General features: G+C 37.1%; 1 protein-coding gene and 1 pseudogene across 1 annotated transcript; one reads left to right on the top strand and one right to left on the bottom strand.

The window, feature by feature from the left end:
* Positions 1-458: 458 nt before the first annotated feature.
* Positions 459-8,948, bottom strand: LOC113505242. Its single transcript, XM_026887860.1, has 2 exons — positions 7,630-8,948; positions 459-525 (listed from the first exon to the last, which is right to left on the bottom strand). The coding sequence occupies exons 1-2, from the start codon at positions 8,946-8,948 to the stop codon at positions 459-461; spliced, it is 1,386 nt and encodes a 461-aa protein (XP_026743661.1).
* A 2,348-nt stretch (positions 8,949-11,296) lies between these two features.
* LOC113505238 lies at positions 11,297-14,135 on the top strand (annotated as a pseudogene).
* The last annotated feature ends 7,476 nt before the right edge of the window (positions 14,136-21,611 follow it).

Here is a 21,611-nt window from a genome sequence, read left to right as displayed (position 1 = left end):
ATATTGCTGTGATTTCCCACTTGGCTGTGGCGGTTTCGTTGATAGGTCTTTGGCAGGAATGTTGGTGCCCTGTGGTCTGTTGTTCTGTTTTTTCGTATTTACAGGTTCCAGAGCAGTAAATTTGTTTTCCAGGAATTCCATTAGCTCGTCGAAGTCGGGTAATTCCCTTGGAGATTTCCTGACTTGCATGTAGTTGGAGTATGTTTCAGTATCCATTTTCCCAGTTAAAATATGTACCAGGATAAGGTCTCATGTTGATGTGTTCACGCCTAAGTTACGAATCGCGCGTATTGCCTCTAAACTAATGTCATGAAGTCGCTTGAGTTCATACGCATTTTGCGAATGCATAGCAGGCTGATTCATAAATACCTGTATTTGTTTAGTGAACAGCTGTTGCATGTTATTATAGCGGTGGGTAAGTATATCCCCACAGGTATCATAGTTTTCCGCCGACACTGTTAGATGTTGAACGAGTCGTTCTGCTTCACCCCGAAGTTTTCCTTTGAGGTGCTGCATTTTTTGACCCTTTAAAAAACCATGAATGTAAGCCATTGTATGTAGTTGCCGGAAAAGATAGGAATTTCAATCTTCGGGAACGATTGATATTGATGAACGGCAGAGTTGAGCTGAGTATTGAGTTGTCGTTTAGTACATTCAAAGATAGATGCATGTTTCGAATACTCAAGCTCATAATCCACATTAGATCCGACAAGACGATTGTCTATTTGCCAATGAACTTCGTCAATAGTTTTCCAACGATTCTGTAGCATGTTCAACTTGTCTTCGATTTCCCACTTTTCCGTCATTTGTTCAATGTTCATGTTTTCAACCAATCTAGAGAACGCTCCAAAATTGGTATTCTGTTGGCTGATGAGTTCATCTGTTTTCGATGGCACACCCCGCTCCTCAGATGTTGATGGGTTCAAGGAGCGCAGTGCAATCATAAGCGAGTCATAATCTTGTTTCACTATGTTGTAAGTGTTGGAAGTGAAATACTTATCTGATGTTTCTTGAGATTTCAGAAGATTATGATTCGCTTCGAATTCACTCCATAATTCCAAGAGGGTTTCTAAGCGTTTTTTGATATAGTCCGCTGTTTTACGGCTTGTTTAATCCTTCTTGAAATTGACATTTATCTTCCGAATTGTTTCCGCGATGATTTGTTGACGCTGCAGCAGAGATTTCATGTTGACACTGTTCTGAGCAGCAGCCGAAAATGTTAATATTCTTTGTTTTTCTGTTTGTTCTGTGTGACCGTAGGTCTCACTGCAATATGCGCGCCTTCTCAATTCAGCCGGGGCGACCCGCTTGTGGGAGACCGGCTGAACCGATTCGCTATTGCAGCAAAATCACAAATCACACATCCGGCTCGAAGGACCAATAAATGTAGCAGCACTATCACTTCTACACTTGAAATTGTATGTTTGTTATGTTGTGTTATGTTGTGTTATGTTGTGTTATGTTGTGTTATGTTGTGTTATGTTGTGTTATGTTGTGTTATGTTGTGTTATGTTGTATGTTATGTTATGTTGTAAGGTTAAGCAATAAAACTGACCGCTCCCGTTAGCTGTGTTTATTGAACTAAAAAATACATGTTATAAAGTAATCGCGCACGGCCCGCGATGTCAGCAAAGTTACAAGTGTCGAGCTTGCTCGTACACCGTCTATTTAGTAGTGTTCACTTCACAATAACTCGTTGTCCACGCACACACTTGCAATTCTTATCGCTAATGTTGCAGGGAATACAAAGCTTATATTTAACATAAATATTAATCATCTCCGTGGTTTAATGGTTGAGCAAGTGATACTCGGTGTCCGTGATCGCCGGGCGTCGTAGGTTCAAGTCCACTATATTAACTGTATAATTTTTGTAAGATTTCATAAAATATTTACATTTCTTTGTTTAATTTATTGCTTAACGAAAAAAGGCCTGGTTAATAACAAGGTCTTTATATTTGAACTAGCTGTTGCCCGCGACTTCGTCCCCGTGGGTAGAAGATATAAGTTATGATTTAGGTATACCTGCCCGGTTTTTTTTCACATTTTCCATTATATCTTAGCTCCTATTAGTCGCAGCGTGATGGTTCATAGCCTAAAGCCTTCCTCGATAAATGGTCTAATAACACAAAAATATTTTTTCAATTTGGACCAGTAGTTCCTGAGATTAGCGCGTTCAAACAAACAAACAAACAAACTCTTCAGCTTTATATATTATAGTATATAGATATAGATTGGAATGCTTTAATAATCTACCCTCTTTTAATGATAATTCATATAATTTAGATATAAGTCTTCTAGTGGTTTCTTAGGTTTACGCGAATGTTAGACATTGAAATGAAACTACTTTTACGGATTTTATCGCGGTTTAATTTTAGATTTTAGTTCCCGACGTTTCGAAACCTTTGCAGGTATCATGGTCACGGGCAGACTGAGATGGCGTTCGTCTTGACAGAAGATGTTGCTCGTTCTACCTTCATATTTTAATTAATTATTTGTGGTCCGACCTACGCAGTATGAGCTCACTGTGTCTTGATGTCTTGCAGCGCTGCTCTTGGGTTTGGCCTTGAGTTTATTTATTATTGGATCCCAAGTAGGTGATATCTTCCAGCCATCTTCTCTATTGAAATTAGGGTGTTTTTTTAATCTCAATAGCCTCGCGAAACATCCTAGGTAGGAATTTGGATTCTTTAGCGAGGATCTGTGGTTGGTCAAATCTAATATAATCTAATCTAATGGAAGACTTCGAGGAGACAGCCTTAAAAACAGCTCCTTTCACTCCCAGGTTCTACAAACGGTACGTAGATGATACTTTCACAGTTTTACCATCTAGTCAAGTAAATGCATTTTTAAAACATCTCAACTCCATCAATAAAAAAAATTCAATTCACTATGGAGTTGGAGGATAATAAATCTCTTGCCTTCTTAGACATATTAGTTAAAAGGAATCCTGATCAGACCATAAGTCACACCATGTATCGAAAGAAGACCCATACAGATAGGTACTTAAAAGGTGAATCTCACCACCACCCTAAACAGTTAGCTACCGTGGGAAAATCTTTGTTTCAGAGAGCACACGGACTCTGTGATGACAGACACCTTGCCGCTGAGCTTCAACACGTCAAGCAAGTACTGCGAGACAACAAGCTCCAAGTTCCACGGCCCCGTCACAGAAACCGAGTGAAGCCAGCCACTGTTGATCGTTTGCCTGCTGTACTACCATATGTCAGAGGAGTCACTGACAAGATTGGTTACATCCTGAAGCGAGCTTCAATTAAAACATACTTCAAGCCGCCCAAGAAGATTAGCCAGTCCTTACCATCTGTCAAGTGTCACATACCTCTACAAGATGCAGGAGTATACAAACTAGATTGTGACTGCGGCCTCTCTTACATCGGTCAAACCAAACGAAGCATAGGGACCCGCGTTAAAGAACACATAGCTGACGTCAAACACCGCCGCTCAACGAAGTCTGCAGTCGCCGAACATGCTGAAGGTTCCAGCCATTATATTAGATTTGACCAACCACAGATCCTCGCTAAGGAATCCAAATTCCTACCTAGGATGTTTCGCGAGGCTATTGAGATTAAAAAACACCCTAATTTCAATAGAGAAGATAGCTGGAAGATATCACCTACTTTTTTTTTTTTTTTTTATTTAATTTTATTTAGGGTTTTTGGTTAAGACTAACATATCAAACCCATTGTTCCTTATAACTATTAACACATAATACTTATCCTAGCGTGTTTATAAATAATTACGAGGGTCGGTGCTGGGTCTGCGGCACTAGTAAGTAAAACGCTTGTGCTATTTCTGATGCAGGCTCACTTAAAACACTCTGTATGATACCTACGTTCATTTCTGCAATGCCATACTTTCTCAGCAACGACTCCCGTTCCACCTTATTCCGGACACACTCCATCAGCAAATGTTGCACATCCTCAATCGTTCCACAAGTCGGACAATTTGGTGTGTCAGCTTTTCTCATTAGATGTGCAAACTTTGCCGATGGATAGTGTCCCGAACGAAGTCTAAAAGCTAATTTTAACATAGACCTATTTAGTGTAGTGATCACAAACCAAGGCACTCGAGGAGGCTCACTTTGTAAACTTTTATACCATATTCCTTTTTCTTTGCTACGTATGTCAAAGTATTCCTTCCAGTGATTGTAAGCTATGGATTTGACCTTCGGTAACAACTCAGAATTATACGGATCTACAGATTTTGGTATACCTTCAGTCGTTGCTAGTTTTGCAAGCCGGTCAGCCTCTTCGTTGCCTGCTAAACCTATATGAGACGGTACCCATTGCAATCTCAGAACTCTCCCATTTTGATTGAAAATGTGTAGACATTCGAGAATTTTGTAGGCTACCGAAACACCTCTGAAGCCAGAGGCGCATCGAGCCAAATGTTGGAGCGCTCTTGCTGTCAGTTAAGATGACCACCTTATCTAAATTTAAATTGAAGCAATACAAAATGGCCTCTGAGATTGCAACTAGCTCCGCCGACATAATAGAGATGTTGCTGTCTATTTTATAGCACATAGATTTTTTAAGAAGCGGGTCATAGAATGCAGCGCCTAAAATTACAGAATTCTTTGAACCATCTGTGAAAATTTTATGGTACCCTTGGTATTTTTCCTGTAATTCACACATAATATTGAATCTAATTACACTAAAATTACACAGCTTTTTAGAAATAGTAACACTATCTAAATTGGAATGAATAAAGTTATTAACGTCTATATATGAAACCCAAATGTTCAGACTAAACATTTCTAGTATATCACTCGAGTGTATGGTATCAAATTTGGTATCATTGTAAGCCGTAATAAGCAAAGGTTTTCTTTTGTTCCTCCAATAGTGCGTATCACACAGAGTGCCAAGCTTGTCCAGCGCCTTAATCGACAAGTTTTCAGACCAAGAAAGTGCCTTCAAACAGTACTTGTGTGCTAAAAACTCTCTCCTAATGTGCAAGGGTTGGATACACAACTCCGATTCCATGACATGAATAGGCGAGCTTCTAATAAATCCTCCAATTATTCTTAAGGCAATATTTTGAAGTTTATCGAGTTTGTGTAAATTAGTCTTAGCACAATTTCCGTATAAGTAGCTACCGTAATCCATACGACTTCTGATCAGTGTGATATACAAATTACGTATAAATTTCGGATGAACCCCCCACGATGGTCCAGCCAACGTCTTCAATAGATTTAAATATCTAGCACATTTCTCGTTTATTTCATTAATATGCTTTCTCCATAATAATGATCGGTCTAACCACATTCCCAAATATTTAATTTTTTCTGCTGATTGAAGTGGTGTGTTATTAATTTCAATTTTGTTTATTTGTGTTGACCGTCCTCTACTGAATAGGCATATTTTGGATTTATTTTCAGAAATAGCGAGGCCAAGTTCATCACATAGACAGCTGAATGTTTTTAATGCAATTTCGATATTGGCCTCACAGTATCTTAAGTTTTTATTGCTTAAAAAAATTACAAAATCGTCGGCATATTGTAGTGAGTTAACATTCTGCAGCACATTACACATTTTATGGGTAACTATATTGAATAGGAGAGGAGAAATCGGATCACCTTGTGCCAGTCCTCTATTGGTCCATCTGACTATATTTTTAAGACCGTTTTCATTTTTAATTTTGAGGTGTCTTTCACTTAAAAATGACCAAAGATATTTACATATTTTACTTCCTATACCTAGACCATCAAGAGTATTAACAACCTCACTTACAGCAACATTATTATACGCGTTTTGTATGTCTATAAAACATGCCAAAGTAGGAGTTTTATTTGTAAATCCCATTTGGATGTGTGACACCAAGCGAACCAAACAATCCAAACACGATTGCCCTCTCCGGAAACCACTAGTACGGTTGGATAAGATTTTGTGCTTTTCGATATACCATTCTATTCTTTTAGTTAGCATGTTGTGAAAGGTTTTACATACACATGATATTAAGGATATAGGTCTCAGCTTCGAGTCGAAACCAGATCCTTTAGGTATCGGAATTATTTGTATACTTCGCCATTGCATGGGCACAAGACCAGTTGTAAATATAACGTTATATAAATCTAGCAAGTATTTTTTAGCAACTTTAGGGAGGTTATACAACATTGAATAGGCTACGTCATCAACTCCTGGAGTCGTATCCTTCTTTTTAAAACAGCATTGGAGTTCAGAAAACTCAAATTTCGACTCAAGAAGCTGATTAACTGATGAAAATATGGGGCTGCAGTTATTCACCGAATCGGGGCTAGATCACATATAAGTTGATCAATTTTTTCTTGAGATGGGTAAGTTCGACGCTTATTATGACCTTTCATCCACCGCATGTGCTGCCAGACCTCAGAAACTGTCGTTTTTTCATTTAAGTCATTACAAAATTTCTGCCATTGTTGTGATTTTAATTGATTAATGAGGTTTTTCACATTATTAATTTTGTGTTCTAAAATTTCAAGATTGGACGGAGTCGGGTTACGACGAAAATTCTTTAATGCCAGCCTACGTTGTGCCACTGCCATGGAAAGTGACTGATTCCAATAACGTTTCGGTTTAAAATTGGTGTTGGGATTCGTACATATTTTTATGTAAGGCATGCTAATATCCGCAGACCTATTAATATTTTCAATAAAGAGGTCGTAGGCCTCCTGCACATTCTGAGGCAAGGAAATATTTGCAAATAATTGTATGAGAGACTCGCGATAGGTTTGCCAATTAGCTAGCTTAAAGTTGCGTTTCTTAATAAATGTCAAATTATCCTGGTAGGGCATTGAAATTTTAATAATAAGATGGTCACTACCTAAATTTTCGTTACAGACCCGCCAATTAAAATCTATTGCTATGTCTGTGGTAACACAAGTAATGTCAGGGGAACTCTCCTGTAAACTATTATTAACTAATTTCACTCTTGTGTGATCGCCGTTATTAAGAAAAACAAAATTGTTGTTCAGCATCGCTTCAAAAATATGGGTTCCTCTAGTGTCGTTTTTATATGACCAACTAGTGTGGTGAGCATTAAAGTCACCAGCAATAAGAGTATTCCTTGAAAGTTTTGAAAATAATGTGTCCCAATCAGAATAAGATGTATGTACCGAGGATGGGCAGTACACAGAAATTATATGTTTTAATTTACTACAATTCATTACTTTAACATAGACAGCTTCTATTCCCACATTTAAATCTATAGGACATGCTATTGCTTTTATAGATTTGTGAATTAAAATAGCTACACCCCCATAGGAATCAGAGCGATCCCTTCTAAACACATTGTACTCATGAATGTTCAATGACTCATCAATGTCTAGCCAGGTTTCACTTATTAGGGCAATATGTATTTTTTCTCTATTTAGTAACAAATCAAAACTTGCGAGTTTAGGACGGATACTTTGGGCGTTCCATTGATAAATATTGACATCAATTTTTTTATGAGGTGACTTAGCCATCAAAATAAGCTAATAAACTAGAAACAAGTTCCCCCGTAGTAATATACTTAAATAATAATGACTTAACTTCTTGTATACAAAGCTTAATAAATTCCATGCACTTAGTTTCAAAATTATTACTAGACAATATTATTCTTTCAGTCCTACTTATAAATGTTTTAAAATCAAACCCTTTTTTGTTTCCTGAGATGCATCGAGTGTCTCGTCCTTGTCCATTGTTCTCGTTCACAACGTCCATAGGCTCATGTGAGATTGATTTTCCTTTGCGGTTTTTCTTCTTTTTATTTTTCGTTTTAGTATTTGTGTTGCTAAGGATGATGCTCGGTTCTGAATAGTTGCTAATAGAATCTTCATCTTCTGCGTGCACCTCGGCCATCGTTCTTTCGTAATTTACCATTTTTGTAGGTTCCTGAGTTGTCGTGTAAGTGTCATCCTTGTCCCTGTTTGCAGACACAGTTTCTTGAGTGTTAACTAATATTTTTCTCTTAGGTCTTTCCTTTAGGTACAGTACCAACGCTTCTCGATACGACATATTTCGTGATGTCATTAGGTCTCTGATAGCTCTCTCTTTAATATATATAGGACATTCTTTATCTAAGGCCATATGCGATCCCTTGCAATTAATACATTTGAAGTTGGTGGTCAAACAGTTGTCATGATCTCCACCGCATTTTGGGCATATTGATTTTTTGGTTGGACAATATTTAATGAAATGTCCGAACTTCCAACAAGCGGAGCACTGGGTGACAGGGAATGAATAGGGTTCTACTTTGAATCTCACTTCATAGGCATATATATACTCCGGTAAAGAAGTGCTCATGAATCGTATTCTAATGGTTTTGCTTTCTACCCATTTCCCTTCAGAGTTCGTTCTCTTCAATCTTTTCACATCTAAAATTTTGATAGAACTTTCTAAAATTTCCATTATCTCTTTTTCTTTCAATTCCAAATCTACTCCTCTCACTATTCCAAAACATATATTTTTTTTGCTTGTTTTTTCACACCGGTAACCTAATTCTTGAAACTTAGGGCAATTGTTAAGTTTTTCTGCATCTTCCAATGTCTCGAATTGTACCAAGACTTTAAGTGGGCTTTTATATTTTATTTTGGTAATATTGCGGTGATTATGGGAGCGCAATAATTTAGCCATAGCCATCTGTTTTGGTAAACTTTGTGAGGATGTTATACATATCACATATTTTTCTTCGTCTACCTCCTCATTTTGCATATTAATTTCGGTTGTGGGTATGTCAAATGAATCACTTCTTATACGTACTTTTGTCTTCCTTCTAGTAACCGTAATGAAGTCATTTTCACTGATCGACTCTTCGCTTTGATCCAAGGTTTTTCTCTTCTCATTTCTACTTCCACCACTATCAGGTAAGTTGGGCAAATTCATCATACTCTTTTCTCCTTTCTTCTTAGTAACTAGATAGTTTTTATTGGTCAATTTCCCCTCATTATCTTCTTCGCTGTTTTCGTCTTCCATAATAACAAAAGCGCGGGTAGGTAGAAAAAAAACACACACCAGCTAGTGTAAGCCGATAAGAATACGTGCGCTCGTAACGCCGACCCGAGCGTAACTTTTGATATCACCTACTTGGGATCCAATAATAAATAAACTCAAGGCCAAACCCAAGAGCAGCGCTGCAAGACATCAAGACACAGTGAGCTCATACTGCGTAGGTCGGACCACAAATAATTAATTAAAATATGAAGGTAGAACGAGCAACATCTTCTGTCAAGACGAACGCCATCTCAGTCTGCCCGTGACCATGATACCTGCAAAGGTTTCGAAACGTCGGGAACTAAAATCTAAAATTAAACCGCGATAAAATCCGTAAAAGTAGTTTCATTTCAATATAAGTCTTCTAGATTAACATGTGAATTGGAATGCATTAATTATTATAATCTACCCTCTTTAAATGACAATTCATATAATTAAGATATTATTACCGCGGCTTAAGTGCATCGTCATAATGCTATTGACTATCGGGCTTTCCTAACGTTATTAGACAGTATACCCTGCGTGTTTCGAGAACTGCTTTAATTTGTTCATCAATATGAATCACTTAACTACACTTTTAAGAGCTGAGATTATTATTTTGCATCAGCAAAACATTTCGTTAAGTGAAATTGCAAGGCGTTTGAAGATATCGGTGAGTAACAAAAAAAAATATGTTTAGAAGTTTGATATATTTATATGCATTGTGTGCAACGGGATGCGATGCAGGAAGACCTAAATTGGTTTATTTTTACACTGTATTGACTTGTAATGTATGTTTGTGAATAAATAAAAAAAATAAAACACATTTTATTGATTGTTGTTTTTGTAACAATATTTTGTTATTGTTCACAGAGGAGAACTGTGCAATTGTGGGTCCATCGTTATGCAGATTCGGGTAGCATTGACCCTCTCCGATCAGGGCCAAAAGGGAGGATTTGCATACACAGATACCAATGATCAGCATCGTGATATAGTTGCTACGCATATGGCTGAGCCCTTCCTCACTACTCGTTCCACGGCGACTAAACATAATGTGACGCTGCAAACTGTACGAAACCACTTACGTGCAGCTGGTTTAAAGTGTCGTAGGCCAGCCAAGAAAATTTTGCTGTCAGATGTCCACAGGCAAAACCGGGTGCGATTCGCAAGAAAATATTTGGATTTTGATTGGTGCAATAAATTTTATTTTAGTATTATTTTATTTTAGTTTAGTTATATTTAGTGATGAAAAATGTTTTAAGTCAGACAAGGACTGTCGCAAAATATTATGGCGAAAAAATTGTGAGCGCTATAATAAAAAAAATATTCTCCCATGCATGTCTAGTGGCCGCATTACTTTAGGTTATTGGGGATGGATGTCATCAATGGGTCCCGGTGAATTGGTGCAGGTAGGCGGTCGCAATACCAGTAAAGGTTACTTGGACGTTTCACAAAACGTGATGCTACCAACTGTGCGCGTTGCATATCCGCAAGAACACATTTACTTCGTGGATGATAATTGCGCTGTGCGTCGCGGGCGACTTGTGCAAAGTTGGTTAAACGAACAAGAAAATTTTACTGTGATTGAATGGCCATCAAAAAGTCCTGACCTGAACCCCATTGAAAATCTCTGGGGACACATGGTGCTAAACTGGGATTCATCTGAAGTCAAGTCAAAATCAAATTTAGATGATGTCGTTGCCTCGACTTGGGAATTGTTCCGTGGCACTGATTTGTGCTCAAACATGGTTGCTAGCATGAGGTCACGATTGCAACAAGTGATTGATAGTGAAGGCGCACCAATCAGCTATTAATAAATTATTATGAAGTGGATATTATGTTTGTTTAATGTGAGAGATGTCATTGTTCGTGAGTTTACAATTTGGGATACCTGTATCTTAATACCTAACTTCCCAACATGTTTATTCATATCACAAGTAAATTGATATCCACTTGAACATGGAAAATAACGGTAATTACTATCAAAATTCTTGTCAGACTTAAAATATTCCTCATGCACAAAACTTGTATAATTTGTAGGTAATTATGATTTTGAAAAACCTCTTTAAATATTGTTGATTTTATGTTTAAATTTACTTTCATATGTTTTATATCGAATAATGATCTTAATATTAGGTCAATTACAAAAATAAGAATACAACACTATAAAATAATGCTTTTAAAGATACAAAAAGTTGTCGCTGACGGTGACCCAATAAACATTGTTGATTTATTTTACAATTTGTTTATTTTATCTTCCATTATATTTTATATCGAACATTGTTCTTATTATCAGGTAAATTACAAAAATAAGAATACGACACTATAAAAAAATATTTTAATAATTCAAAATGTCGATGCTGGGCAGTGAGACTTGATCCTAAGACGTTTACATAACCTGGCCATCGCTTTTCTACCTAAGCCACGGGCTTTGCTTACACTATTGTTAAATTTGTGCTTTATGTTCTCCCCATCATTAAAGCGAAAAGAATTGCAAGTGTGTGCGTGGACAACAAGTTATTGTGAAGTGAACACTACTAAATAGACGGTGTGATACACTCGTTTCTTTTATGCATACCGACATGTATGTTAGTGTGTCCTGCGCAGCAGATAATTTTGCCGTGTGTACGTGAGATAAGGCCATTGAACATATAAAGAAATCGAAAGAATCTTCCAAAGCCTATAACGATACCCGTAAGTTATCATGCTGGTGACTACGTGTTTCATAAAAATCATCTTCGCTTGCGTAAAGCTTTATCTCCGGTTTGGAAGGCCCATATAAAATAATTATAGTAAAAGGTAGGAATAGTGTAACGCTATTGATTAATAGACGACACGTGTCTCATCATTTTGATGAAATAAAACTGGCTCGTCTTCGCGACGCCGTCGTGTCGTAAATATATAAGTAATTATCTTTTAATGTAATGTAAGCCTGGTCGTAATTATTAATCCCTTAAATCACTATTTTAATTATTTCTTTACAGCTCTCTGTCGAATACTTCCGGAATATACTTTGACCCTATTGGGTCATTGAGAATAGTAGACGGTTTTCTTAGTGTCTTAATTCCCGTAGATATTTCGTATGTACAACCGCATATTAAAAACCTCAACGGTGTGATAGGCACCTCTAAGTTCTTATGAAAGCAAACTGCTCTGCATACCGATATCGAATGTCTTAACTTACACCAGCCATTATTAATAAGATATAATGACATAATTCGCGATTATGATTCTATCTCTCATTTAATTGAAACAAGATCAAGGGGTTCAGCTTGGTTTGGGGGTATTGGCACCCAACTCTATTTGGGATTATGAATGAAGACGACGCCATCTAATATAGTAAGGCCATTGAACTAATAGCAGAAGATCAATCAAAATTATCAAAATGAGTCAAGCAAAATATTTTTACGACCTCAACTCTTTCCTCAATTAAAGATTCAATAAATACAATTAGTGTCAATGAGCAACAATTGAATAGCGCAATTGACAACATAGCCCTTTTTCAACAAAACCTGACCTTGTTCAATGATAATTTGTTATTAAAAACAAAATTTAATGGAATGTTAAATTTGTTAGAAAGTAGTTTGTTAACCTTTAAGTTAGAAGATACTATAAATGCAACATAATAATGTTTAGTAAGTCTAATACTTTGTTTCCTTCTATTATAACTCCGAAGCAGCTGTTTACAGAGCTTGCCGATAATTATAGGTTTCTAGTTGATTACCATCAATTCTCTATAACTTTAACATTAGAAAATATATATATATATGTATATATATATGTATATATATGTATATAAATATATAATATATATATATATATATATATATATATATAAATATAAGTTATGATCTATACCTGCCCTGTTTTTTCCACATTTTCCATTGTATCTTCGCTCCTATTAGTCGCAGCGTGATAGTATATATCCCAAAACCTTCCTCGATTAATGGTCTATTCAACACAAAAATAATTTTTCAGTTTGAAACAGTAGTTCCCGATATTAGCGCATTCAAACAAACAAACTCTTCAGCTTTATATATTAGTATATAGATAGAAGTATACATTAATGAATATTTCTGAAATCGCTCCTTACTATAGTAATAATAAAATTGCATTCGTTTTTAAAGTACCTCTAGTAAGTTCAAGGAATTATGATTTATATCATAGCGTTCCTTATCCAGTTGCTGTAGCGAATTATACTTATACTATGATAATTCCATCAACTAGTAAGTTAGGTAGTTTAAGTAACTGTAAGACCATACATAATATGCATCAAATATGTGACAACATTTATTCGTGTTCCAGGACTCCGATCTGCGAATTGGATATAATCTCAAAAGCATTAGTCTATTGATCATCAGATGACGGCCGATAGGAAGGTGTAGAAGAAGATGACATGTTGCGCCGACCCCAAATAAAATAATTGGGATAAGGGCAGGGGAATGATGCATTAGTACATGTACCTAGTAATTGTAAAACTCAATTCCTTCAAGGTCAATTAGATATTTGGCAAACATTTTCTAATAATAAATGGGTATATGTTATATCAACCCCGTCCAAATTATTTATAGAATGTCAAGGTTCCACCAGTAGTGAAATTATAATATCAGGCACAGGCCACCTAACTTATCTTCACATTGTACAGCCTTTTATAAAGATTCAAGGTTAATAACTAAATATTTAAAAATAATTAAACTTCATCCAATGAATACTAACTTTAATCTTGTAAATGACTCGTTATAATTTTGAAACATTGTCCAGACTTAAGCAACAAATTCCCGTTCTAAATTTTACTAATATTAACCTTGATTCTATTACGTAACGACAAAACATCGAAACTAGTCGCATTGTAAATAGTCTTGACAAATAATTTGAAAAGACATATATTGTTTTGTATGGTGAATATTACTCTTATACTACGATTATTATATCTATTTTTATTGTAATTTATTTGTTTATCGTTTCCTGTAAGTTTAAAACCGTACAACCCTGACGTAAACTTAACCCTTTTGGGATAAGTTTAGTCAAAACCCTGGGGGCTGTTATATATATATATAAACTGTATATAATAGCGCCTAACGGCCCTAACCCTATTCTCTAGTCAGCACTTTTGATACTTCATAGTAATTAGATGATAATAATAAGTCAGTCCGATTCTATCATCCGCGCGTGACACTTGCCCCTTTGACGAGTCGTATCTACACTAATATATAAAGCTGAAGAGTTTGTTTGTTTGTTTGAACGCGCTAATCTCAGAAAATACTTCTTTTTGTATTGAATAGACTATTTATCGAGGAAGGCTATAGGCTATATAACATCACGCTGCGACTAAAAGGAGCGAAGATACAATGGAAAATGTGGAAAAAACGGGGAAAATTATAACCACGTGGACGAAATCGCGGGCAACAGCTAGTAAATAATAAAAGTGAACTTTAATATCACGTTAAGTTTCATTTCTTTTTCTATAAATCCAAATTCCAAAACTCCGTGCGTAAGACAAGGAGGCACCGATTATTAGACCATAGCCAATCTCAGTTGTTAAAAAATAAAAATTGGTAATTTCTGAGAAAAAACCACAAAGCGTCCGATGTCACCGAGAGTTCAACACTGACTCTCTTTTGACTAATTATGTCTAAGCAGGCAAGAGATTTATTATCCTCCAACTCCATAGTGAATTGAATTTTGTTATTGATGGAGTTGAGATATTTCAAAAATGAATTTACTTGATTAGATGGTAAAATTGTGAAAGTATCATCTACGTACCGTTTATAAAATCTGGGAGTAAAAAGAACTGTTTTTTAAGGCTATCTCCTCTAAGTCTTCCATGAATATATCAGTGACTACAGGAGATACAGGCGAGCCCATCGCTACACCATCTACTTGTACATAGAATTTATTGTTCCACAGTAGGTAACCAGATGTGAGGCAGTGTTCGAGAAGTTCTGTATATTCTAGAGGTAAGTAATTCTCTGCTAGTTTCTTGGAAACAATTTCAATACGATCCTTAACTGGTAGGTATGTAAACAAGGACTGTACATTAATTCACTATGGAGTTGGAAGATATGAAATATGAAGGTATAACGAGTAACATCTTCTGTCAAGACGAACGCCATCTCAGTCTGCCCGTGATACCTGCAATGGTGTCGAAACGTCGGGAACTAAAATCTAAAATTAAACCGCGATAAAATCCGTAAAAGTAGTTTCATTTCAATTAATTATAGTTTTGTGTCTAATTACAAGGACGAGTTAAATGCACATGGAATCAGTGCTTTATTCATATTAATCATATTTCTTTTCCTTTCCTCCGATTATTTCGTTATCCTTTAAATTAGTTAAAAATCTTTTAAAACTGTGTCTTGTTTCATTTCATTCATCCTTATTCTATAAATCCTCTACAATTCTTAAATGGGCAACATGTTAATTGATTTTGTAATAATGTACGCATATAGGTTTTTAATATTTAAGTTATCAATACGTAGGTTGTTATTTTAAAAGATACGACTAAGAAAACCTCTTTTTTTATTTTTCGCAGCAACCTTAATGTATTTCGTTAATTTATTACCAAATTTACCAAATTTACTTAAACAGTACTTAAATTTACTTAAACAGTACGCTTGGTTTCATATATTGGTTAGCAGTGCACCCGCGGTTCTGACATCAGGATGGCGGGTGTACCTAATTTTAAACATACCATGGTACAGGTGTAGGTACACAGATTTTCAAGAGAGGTACGTAAATATACACAGAAGGTACCAGGTAACTGTAATACATCCAAGCATATCTGGAAATTACACCCGCTATTCTGATACACACGCTCGCCCAGCACACTGTGCGGTTACGTCCAACGTGGCAGGCTTAGGGCTATATACTGAGTGGAAAAAATGTGCAAACTCTTCGGCCCATTCTTTGTCAGTGAGAACTACCCCGTCTTTAACTAACTTGTACTTATTAGAAGTCCTTCTTTTGGATCTTACATAATTCCGAAAAGCCTTTGGGTCGGTGGCTAAATGGTTCTGCACTCGGTCGCGATAACGATCATGAGCATAGAAATCTAAATAACAAGGTAATAGAAATGGCATACACCGCGGCGATCTATCGAAACGCATGTCGCCGGTGGGCGGGGCTTCAACACATTCACAGCAAATAACTACGCAATCACGCAACATTAACATCGAGAAGACCAAGCAAACAACACTAGGCCGTACGTCCAATGCAATAAGATTGACTTTGTCGTTGTATGGATTCACTAACTCACACAGTCATTGCATTTTTTTGCATTAGTTGTAGTGATTACGTAAACTACACTAGGGATTGACTACGGATCCGATATATAATGAAAGACGAAATTATGAGTGACAATGTTTTTTGTTGTATTCTTCTATGGATTACATTATAATATGTACCTACTTACAAAAAAAAAAATTCGCTAATTGTCGGTTGACAAAAAAAAATATTATTAGGAAATACTTGGTACCTAGGTAGGTTTGGTTTATACGGTGACTTTTTAGTCGTCTTACAAAAGCAGCCCAGTTCATGTATCGAATGACTAGTAAACGTTCATAATAAAAAAATAGGTATTTATGAGATTTGGATAAATTTAAATTGCAATTTTTATTCAATGCTATGCTATAGCGCATGGCGTACTTTTTGAAACATTCAGTTGCGAGCGCGGTCCGAGCCGTAAAAATGGAGAGGGGCGCGGGCGGCGGCGGGCGGCAAGTTATCAAGCATGCATTTAATTTCATAGTGTATATTCGGCCTAAGTTATAGGGTACCAATTTCGTTTACCCGTGGTAGTCATCTACTTGTCTTTTGTATTTATTTGCATCCTGCGGGATTCTGAAATAAAAATATATTCAATAATATGTTCACAAAAACAAACGACTATTAAAATTGTTACTTTTCGTATACAATGTTCATTTTGGATAATTTGTCCGCACTTAACCACATCACTATTTCCGACAGTTTTGTGCGGCCGTACCACTACAAATACGATCGCATTGATAAATATTATTTTTCGTTATACATTTCTCTTTTTAAAACGGTGCATTTCTGTAAGTCTCTTACTGCAGAGGCAATGATTAGTAAAGAATGCAATTGTTGCAGGATGGTGCGATATAAATATGGTTTATAATGAAGGTTATGTTTTGAAATTTAATTTTGCAATAACATCAATATTACTGCAATAATTTACTTACCGATAAAATGTTATTTCTTTATTTATGTTATTACACGATGCAGATGAATTTCCAGCCTGAGAAACGCCGCAAAACACCATTTTTAGTGGTTCTTGCTGTGACGACGTTCCGCGAGCGACTGAGCGTAAGTTCGCGCGCTGGTGTCGTCCAAGACACCAGTGTGGCGACAAGGTCACGCGGCGTTGGCACTTCTATTACCTTGTTATTTAGATTTCTATGATCATGAGCCATCTTTGTTTCAGCCTTTACTCTCGCTCGGCACAGTGAAAACTCTTCGTAATCGGTAATAATCATACTGGATACCTATCGTTATTTTTTAATTGTTTCTGTTTAAGAGGTACGCACGAGTCGAATGCTTCTTCGACATTTTTATAGAAAAAAAAAATGCTAAATTCTCTCATTCCATTCCATATCATTAAATACGACGACGACGACCTGACCTGACGACCTCCGTGGTCGAGTGGCGTACGCAGGTTTCAAGGTGTCGCTAGCTCTGAGGTCCCGGGTTCGATCCCCGGTCGGTTCAATGTAAAAATTCTTATTTCTACATTGTCTCGAGTCTGGGTGTTTGTGGTACCTTCGTTGTATCTGAATTCCATAACACAAGTGCATTAGCAACTTACTTTGGGTTCAGAACAATGTATGTGATGTTGTCCGCATTTATAATTTATTTAAATAAGCTATACATTAAAAAAAAATGCTTTGATAAAGTTCCATTGCTTAAAATATGTATATACTATCCATACTTCCATACTTCCTTACTTAATGTTATAAATGCGAAAGTATCTTTGTTTGTCTGTCTGTCTCTCTTTCACGCCAAAACCACAGAACCGATTGTCATGAAAGTTGATATCCAGATAGTCTAGCGCCTGAGGAAGGACATATTTAAAAAAAAGGGGGGGGGGGGGTTACAAGGCGCAGATACTATTTGCGATGAATGACATACATTCCGCTGCTGTCACGTCAACCCTGATATTGAGTGATTTAAATCAAATATTAGAAATGCTCATAAATGCTATTGCTAATATCAACAGAGGACATTTAGACACTCATCTGTTTCCGGCTAAACAGCTGATCGAACAACTCAACATAATATCAGGAAGATTGCCTCAAGGATGGTCGTTATCAATTAAGGATATTCAAAGGAATTTGAAAAATATCTATGACCTCATTCATGTGAAGGCTCGAATAACCAACAACTATATGTTATTTGAAATACACATTCCCTCGCTGAGCGATGAAGAATACAAGATATATCGAGTTATCCCAATACCGCTTTTTAGACAAGGACATTTAAAACGCATACAACCAAGTTCCAGTTTCATAGCAATCAACTTTGTGAAAAACTCGTATATAATGATGGAAGATCAAGATATGCGCCAATTTACTTCATACGGAGAAGGCGAATTCATATGTGTCTCGCGTAATCCTGTTTACAACATGCATAACAAAGATGCTCCACGTGGGGCACAAGCCTTCAATGAACAAGAGTCCTTATCATGCGTCCTCAGTGACGTAACATGCAAAGAAACTTGGACAAAACTTCACAGAGCAAACATGTGGCTATTTACATTGTGCGCGAAACAGCTGATGCGCATAATATGTGACGATCAAGTTACGCCGGCTGTACGAGCTACGCTGTACATTGAACCTAACTTACTTGTTCTACTTAAAGTGAAACGTTGCTGTTTTACGTGTCGAACGTTAAATTGTATATTATTGCCCAACAACATGTTATTTTTAGTAGCAATAAACCTTTTATACGAATCAGTTGTCTCCTCATTCAACAAAACATTAAACATAACATTTTTTATATATAACATCAACATAACAAATCACTATTGGGAGTTACGCCCCAACATATGGTCCTTCGAGCAAGTGTTTGTGATTTACACCTTTTGCGGTCGCGAATCGGTTGGACTGGTCTCCCAGAAGCGGGTCGCCCCAGTAACCAATTGAGAAGGCGCATACACCGTAAATAGGTAAGATTGCACAACACAAAGTACCAGAAGTGTGGAGCAACAGTTGACGCTCCAAACAGAAGAGTTAAACTTGCAGTCAACAAGGACAACCAACATAAACAACATGTCGTTAGATGATTTATACCAAAATCAAAACGAACTCTACGACAACATAAAGAAGATCGGAATAAACATCAAGAAAGATGGTTGGGATAGAAAAAATGCCGACTATTTCAAACGTAGAAAAGCCATGTTGGAAAATCTTTGGTCAGATTTCCAATTCAATCATGACCGCTTATCTACAGAGCAATGTGTAGGACATCCTTACTTCGCGAATGACTGCTATAACATAACACTACAGTGCTACAATGAAGTTAAGGAACTTATTCTTTAACAACACCAACAGTTGACATCCCTCGCCCGTTCTCCTAGGGAGCAATCAGTGCAAACAAAAGCATCGGGAGGCGCCAACCAGCTAGGAGGGGAAGGTTCTACCTCAGCTCAAACAAAACCGGAACAGGAAGCTTTGGAAAGTGAGACGGCAGAGCAAGCCAGTGATGTCAATCAAAAGAGAGAGCCATCACCTACTCGAACAGAACAACAGACCACTGGGAAAAAGGATACGGGATCCAATAGCAAGCTGGACGATATGATGCGCAAACAGACGGCTAACTTCAAAGCTTTCATGAGAGCAGTTGCGAACATACACGTGGAATTCCTTTCGGAAAAATGGGAATTTCAAGACGCTCTACAAACATTGCAAACGCTCTGGTCAGCCATAGACAACCTTCATTGGGAGATAGAGTGTGAAACAAACGGAGAGAAGATGATAGTGTATGAAGACCGCTACACCAGGTATGAAAACCAGTTTCAGGAACTGAAAAGAGCTTTGAACACCAAAATGTGGTCCGGCGCTCATCGTGAGAAAACAACACCGAAATTAGAGATACCAGTTTTCCACGGCAACTACAACCAGTGGATCCCATTTAAAGACCTTTTCACGGAAGCAATACACAATAACAATTCCCTTTCGTCAGCTCAGAAGACGCAGTTTCTGAAGAGTAAAGTACAAGGAGAAGCTTGATTCAACACCTACAGATAAGCTCTGATAACTACCTCGTGTGCTGGGAAATCCTCAACCACCGTTACAACAATGAAAAACTTATCTTCACATCGCACATAAACATACTTTTCAATCTGCCAAATATGCAACAACAGACAGTCGCTCAATTAAAGAAAATTCATGACGTAAGCATAGAGTGCTTACATGCGATAAAGAATTTGGGAGTGAATGTTGTTACTTGGGATCCGATTCTTGTACATATACTATCGCAGAAATTAGACGCAGACACCCATTCAGAGTACCATGATTCACTGAAGGATTGTCGAAAGCTGCCAATACTAAAGATCTACTAAGTTTCCTAGAAGCGAAGTTTACATCGTTGGAAGCATCGCGCCGCAAACAAGAAAACAATCAAAAACCAAACACGTCATCGGGCCAACATCAAAATGATTCATATTTTAAAAACAGTACAGCAGTAATCAAGCCTCTAGCAACAAGAAAATTACGAAATCATTCAATGTGTCAACAATTCGATGCCCTATTTGCGACGGGGCACATGGCATGTACAATTGTGCGAAGTTTTTAGAAATGCCGAATCATTTATAACTCAGCACAGTAAATAAAATGAACATTTGTGTAAACTGCCTGTTCAGCCATAACGGAAAGATATGTACGTCAGTTTACCGATGTCGCATGTGCGCGGGTCAACATAATACATTGCTACACGATGCATTTATTAAGAACAAATTAGAAAAACAAACAAACTCTTCCCAGGTATCAAAGGACGATGATACATACGAGATACTACTGGCAACCGCTGTAGTAAACATAGATACAGTTGATGGGACACAAATCAAATTGCGTGCCCTCATAGATCAAGGGTCCCAGATATCCTTAATCACCGAACATGCCGCTCAACTTCTTGGGAACAAGCGCGAGAAATGCCAAGGAGTGATCTTTGGAGTTGGTCAACAAGAGAACCACTGTAAAGGAATGACTACAATTACTTGCAGTTCTGTTTACAATGAATTCAAGTTTCAAACGTCTGTCTTCATTATGAAAAACCTGATTAAAAACCTGCCAAATAAGACCTTTACAAAACCATCTTGGTCCCACATACAGAATATCAATCTAGCCGATCCAGAATTCGACAATAGCCGCCACGTAGATTTACTATTTGGAGCAGACATTTACTCGCAAATCATACTAGGAGGAATAATAAAGGGCGAGGACGCCACTCAGCCTATTGCACAACAAACCCATCTAGGCTGGCTTTTATGTGGCAATGTGAAAACCTTTCACTGCAATGTGGTGATAAACAACCTGGAGGATATCAAGCAGTTCTGGGAATCTGAAGACATAACTGATCACTCCAACTTATCGACGGAAAATGAAGCATGTATTGAATACTGCACCAACACTACGCAACGCTTGGATAGCGGAA

Source organism: Trichoplusia ni, chromosome 25 (assembly GCF_003590095.1).
Source record: "Trichoplusia ni isolate ovarian cell line Hi5 chromosome 25, tn1, whole genome shotgun sequence".
Lineage (NCBI taxonomy): Eukaryota > Metazoa > Arthropoda > Insecta > Lepidoptera > Noctuidae > Trichoplusia > Trichoplusia ni.
The sequence above is the reverse complement of the archived record's forward strand: the minus strand, read 5'-3'. Positions and strand labels throughout refer to the sequence as shown.